Source organism: Terrapene carolina, unplaced genomic scaffold, assembly GCF_002925995.2.
Source record: "Terrapene carolina triunguis isolate 2854851 unplaced genomic scaffold, T_m_triunguis-2.0 Scaffold166, whole genome shotgun sequence".
In the NCBI taxonomy this organism is placed as follows: domain Eukaryota; kingdom Metazoa; phylum Chordata; order Testudines; family Emydidae; genus Terrapene; species Terrapene triunguis.
In genome coordinates, this window is record NW_020664517.1 from 1829079 (window position 1) to 1834403 (window position 5325).

Sequence of the window (5325 nt, forward strand, 5' to 3'; positions counted from 1 at the left end):
GTGCAACGCCACCCAAATCAAAGGCATCTGCTCATCTCCGGTGCAACTCACCCAAATCAAAGGCATCTGCTCATCTCCGGTGCAACTCACCCAAAGCAAAGGAGATCCCCAATCATTGGGCCATTATATCCATAGTAGCTCAGTCTGCGTATCCAGGGTCTGACATGGCTCCCATCGCTGTAGGATCCCCGCTGCCCAGCTACTGTTCAGTGCAAAATACACCAGGCCAAGGGTAGCCCTGGTGTGACTCCCTTCTCCTGTAATAGCCAAATGGTGGTTCTCTGACCCCATCCCACTGTGGTCGGCCACCTGGTGACGATGGTACCCTATAGCTATCGGCTATAGGGCTCCTGGGTGTAAGGCCAGGGCGTCTGGCTTCTTAAGATAATGGGGTGAGGAAGGGAGGGGGGTGGACTAGACCAGCTCTCAACCAATCATAACTCATCATTTCTCTAGCAAGTTGGTTGAGTACTATTCATTCCTATCCAATCAGATGCAGGGAAAGACTAGCTCTCCTCTTTCCAAATCCAAACCCTACAGACCACATGGGCACTGCTGTTCAGCCAGGACACCCGCCCCTAGCTTTCTCCCCTCCAGTCACGCACCCACTCATCACAAATCCCTCCTCCTTCCCAACGGCACCTTCCATTAGCCAGCATGCTGTTGTAGCTTTGGGGGTGGGGTGGGGGGAGGGCAAGAGGCAGACAGCTTGAGCACCCTCACACTCTACCAGCTCGACATGCATGGCAGGGGGCGTGGAGGAGGCCAGGCATAGATTCAGATTCCAAGGCCCGAAGGGCCCACTGAGATCACCTGGTTTGACCCCCCGCAGCATGGCACCGGCCATAGGACTGCCCCACAGTAATCCCTAGAGCAGAGCTTTTTGGGAAACAGCCAGTCCTGATTTTAACATTGCCACTGATGGAGAATCTACCTCCACCCTTGCTAAATCGCTCCAATGGCTAATTACTCTCCCCGGGAAACATATACACCTCCTTTCCAGTCTGCACATGTCTTGCTTCAACTTCCAGCCACTGGCTCGTGTTAGACCTTCGTCTGCTAGATGGAAGCACCCATTATTCAATGGTTGTTCCCCATGTAGATACTTACAGACCGTGATCAAGTCACCCCTTAACTTTTTCTTTGTTAGCTAAACAGACTGAGCTCCTGGAGTACGTCACTCCAAGGCAGGTTTCTAACCCTTTAATCAGTCTCGCGACTCTTCTCTGACCCTTCTCCAATTCACCCACATCCTTCTGGAACGGTGAGCACCAGACCTGGACACAGGATTCCAGCCGTGGTCGCACCAGTGCCAAATACAGAGACAAAAGACCCTCTCTATGTCTACTCGACATTCTGCTGATGCATCCCAGGGTGGCATTCGCTCTTTTGGCCGTTCAGCTGATTCTCCACCCCCACCCCCACATCTCTTTCAGAGTCCCTGCGTACCAGGAGAGAGTCCCCCAGGCCACAAGCATGGCCTATGTTCTTTGTTACCAGATGTGGACATGGACATTTACCCTTATTCAAATGCATATTGTTTGCTTGCACCCAGTTTATGAAGCGATCCAGATCACGCTGAATCAGTGAGCCCTTCCTTTGGCACAGCTGCTGCAAGGTCTTGACGGGAGCGCACTGGCCCCATTCCTGTTCTCCCACTGTATTTATCCGACCAACCCGGCAAAGCCCTGCTTATAAGCAACGAGGGAGGTGTGTCTATCAGACCAGGTTATGAACAGAACACAGAGAGTCATCCCTAAATCTGTCCCCACCCTCCCGCCTCCCAAAATTAATGCTTCTGTGGCTCTATTGCCTCTAACTCAAAATCCAGTCAATAGGGGGACAGCGATCATGCCACGGTCTATGGTTTCGCCATTGACTTCTGAGGAAGGACGCAGCGCCCCATCAGGGTGGCAGGAGCCCAGGAATCTAGTGCTGGGAGATGCCAAGAGGCCATGATTATTGGGGCGCTCATGACCATGAGCCCCAGGTGGCCTTGGGCAAAGCAGCATTAAATTTACCATCAGAGCTCAATGACAAGGAGCTGTGATCGAGGGCCCCCATGTGTCCCAATGAGAACCGTGTCCTCACAGACAGAACTCCAGCGGGGCTCGTGGGCTCTGCCCGTCGGCTCTGCTCACCTGGTAACTGGTTGGGCCACTGAGGCGAACGGGCGTTTTGTAAAAGGAGCAGGTCTGATGCTGCCACCTTTACTCCCACTGAGTAACATCTTCCTGTGTGAGGAGTCCCCATGCTTTTCAATGGGACTGTGTGGGGAGTAGGTGCGACTGGCCATGAGCCTGGGAGGGTGGAGGGGAGAATGGCCCCTGAGCAAGACCTGAGATTCCCATTCCTCATGGGACGGCATCTTACTGGGAAAAGGACGGCTCAGGGCATGGGGTCCCCGCGGCACAGCCCTGTGTAGCGTAATGCCATGGATGGGCCTCTCAGCTCCAGGGCACTTCCCCATGACAAATCCACTGGGTCCCGGTGCGGGCTGTCCCGGACCTGTGCAGCTGAACCCCTGTTGCCAGCATTCTGTTTGTGCTGATCTGGTGGCTACGACGGTTAGCGGCGAGCAGGAGTGAGTGTGGCCAGATGCCCCCTCGTCATGCTGCAGAACCCTGCATACACCCACAGCCGGGCACACATGCACCCCCCCAGCCTGACACACACTCACGCAGACAAACACCCAGATGGGGACTATGCTGCATGAACAGCCCCAGGACACCCAACCTGGTACACTCGGGGGCACACCTAGCAGAAGCCTGCTGGATTCATAGCTATCTGGCATCCCCTTTACCCTGTACTTGGGTTACCAGTCCCAGGGGCAAAGGTTGGCTGTGAAGCTGGATTCAGGGAAAAGGTAACTCTTGAGCAGGCCGGATCCTTTAAACTCCCAACGCTGCTGTATCTGACCGCCTGGCGCAGAGCTGTGGCCGGGCACCCCGACCCCTGCTGTGTCACTTTATGGCTAGAGACCCACACACGCAGCCTAACCTCCTGAGAAACACGTGTACCCAATGCCCCCTGGCCTGAGATCTGGACTCGCCGGACAGAGCCGGGGAAGTCCTTCCGCATCTCAGCTAATCGGGAGGGGAAGAGAGCCTGGCCTTTGGAGACGATGAAGTGCTAGCCCCGGGGCACACGCGTAGGGGCAGCTGCTCCCCCAGCCAAGGCATAGGACACCAAAGCACCTCCGGGGATAGGGCCATGTGTGCCAGGAATTCTATCCACTGCTCTGATGCCTTTTCACTGCAGCGGGGAGGGAGGAGGGAGGAGAGAGGAGGGGGGTGGTCAGATGCTCAGCACAGGACTACGTGCATCTTCCGTCCAGAGGAAGAGGAGGGAGATGGCTTGTGGGGACAGCAGCCAGCGGTCCTTGGCGTTGTGTGTGTGTCTATCTGTGTGTGTTCTTTATACTTATTATGTAGCTGCTTATTCGAGTCCAGGTTCGTGCCCCCCCAACACACAGTGGGGGTGGCCCCCTCTTGTAGCGCTGCCTCCTGCTGGCAGCGAGGAGTCTTTAACAGCCAGGAGCAAGGTGTGGGACGGGGGCGTGAGAAATGAAATAGAAAACAGGCTCCCAAACCAGTTCAGTGCCTCCTAGGCAGCGCCTTGCGAGTTTGTTAGCAAAGACTTTTAATTTCCATTTAAAATTAGACTCGTCTCTAGCTCCATAAAGTGGCTTTGCCTCTGTGATTCTTTACTGGGTTGATTTCTCTTCTCCGCTCAGTCTGGGCCCGGTGTTCGCTCTCTTCCCATGGGGTGCGGTGGGAGGGAGGGGCGGCAGGTGGGGGGAGTGTCATCACAATATCCGGGGGGCGGATCTGTCGTTGGTGATGGTCCTGCGCAGGCGCACGCCGCGCCGGATGGCTACCAGCATGTCTTCAGCGGGGGGCTCGCTGGAGGCAGCGGGGGGCAGAGTGGGCGTCTCCTCTCCAGGGCCGGGGACAGAGAGAGCGGTGGGGAAGGGGAATTGGCCCTCGCCCAGGGCATGGGCACTGGCCACCAGCTCGCCAATCTTCTCCACCAGGCTGTGCCGGTTGGCAGCCAGCTGCTGGTCCTCCTCTTCCTCGGCAGAGAGGTGCTGCCCTGCCCCCGGGTACACCGAGATCTCCATGGCGGTGCTGCCCCAGGCCGTGTTGGGGAGGCTGAGCCTCTTGGGCGAGGCTTTGGCGAAGTCCATGGCGTTTGGGGAGGCGTCATCGGCGTAAAACACACACTCTTCACTGCCCACCCGGGTGGGCCCAGTGTAGCCAGGGGAGTCGGGCACCGTGGGGGTCTTCACTGGGACGATAGGGGGCCGGATGGGGATGGGCCCGGCGTTGGAGAGGGTGCGGCGCACCGAGGGCTTGGTGGAGGGCGTGCGGCGGATGGTGGCCACGCCAGGGGGGGCGCTGGCCGGCAGGGGGGTCCCGGTGGGCAGCCCGGCGGTGGAGGCGGGGCGCTTGGTCTGGATCATGCGGCGGTAGTTCTGGGCGATGTTGCTGTTGCGTGGGATGGTGGAGGATTTGTCAAACTCGCTCTGGCTGTCGCACTCCACGTCGCCGTTCACCGAGTAGCAGTCGTAATCCGAGCCTGGGGGCAACACGCAGCGTCAGCGCGATACGGGCACAACCAACACATGCAACACAATCACCCACAACATGCAACGTCAGCGCGACACACCACCACATGCAGCACAATCACCAACAACACACAGCGTCAGCGTGACACACCACCTCAACCAACACATGCAACACAATCACCAACAACACGCAGTGTCAGCGCGACACACCACAACACCCAACACATGCAGCACAATCACCAACACGCAGCACCAGCTCGACACACCACCACAACCAACACATGCAACACAATCACCAACAACACGCAGCGTCAGCGCGACACACCACCACACCCAACACATGCAACACAATCACCAACACCACACAGCATCAGCGCGACACAGGCACTCCCAACACATGCAACACAATCACAACAACATGCAGCGTCAGCGCGACACACCACCACAACCAACACATGCAACACAATCACCACCAACACGCAGCGTCAGCACGACACACCACCACAACCAACACATGCAACACAATCACCAACACCACACAGCGTCAGCGCGACACGGGCACAACCAACACATGCAGCACAATCACCAACACCACGCAGCGTCAGCGCGACACAGGCACAACCAACACATGCAACACAATCACTAACAACACGCAGCGTCAGCGCGACACACCACCACAACCAACACATGCAGCACAATCACCCACAACACGCAGCGTCAGCGCGACACACCACCACACCCAACACAGGCAACAC

General features: G+C 57.2%; 1 protein-coding gene across 1 annotated transcript in view; it reads right to left on the reverse strand.

Moving 5' to 3' along the window:
• Nucleotides 1-6: 6 nt before the first annotated feature.
• The window catches only part of LOC113406937 (protein MTSS 2), an 84728-nt gene continuing 79409 nt past the window's right edge, over nucleotides 7-5325 (reverse strand). The window contains exon 15 of the mRNA XM_026653850.2: nucleotides 7-4581. Within this exon, the coding sequence (XP_026509635.1) occupies nucleotides 3809-4581 (773 nt within the window). The 3' untranslated portion in view covers nucleotides 7-3808. The remainder of the gene's footprint in view (nucleotides 4582-5325) is intronic.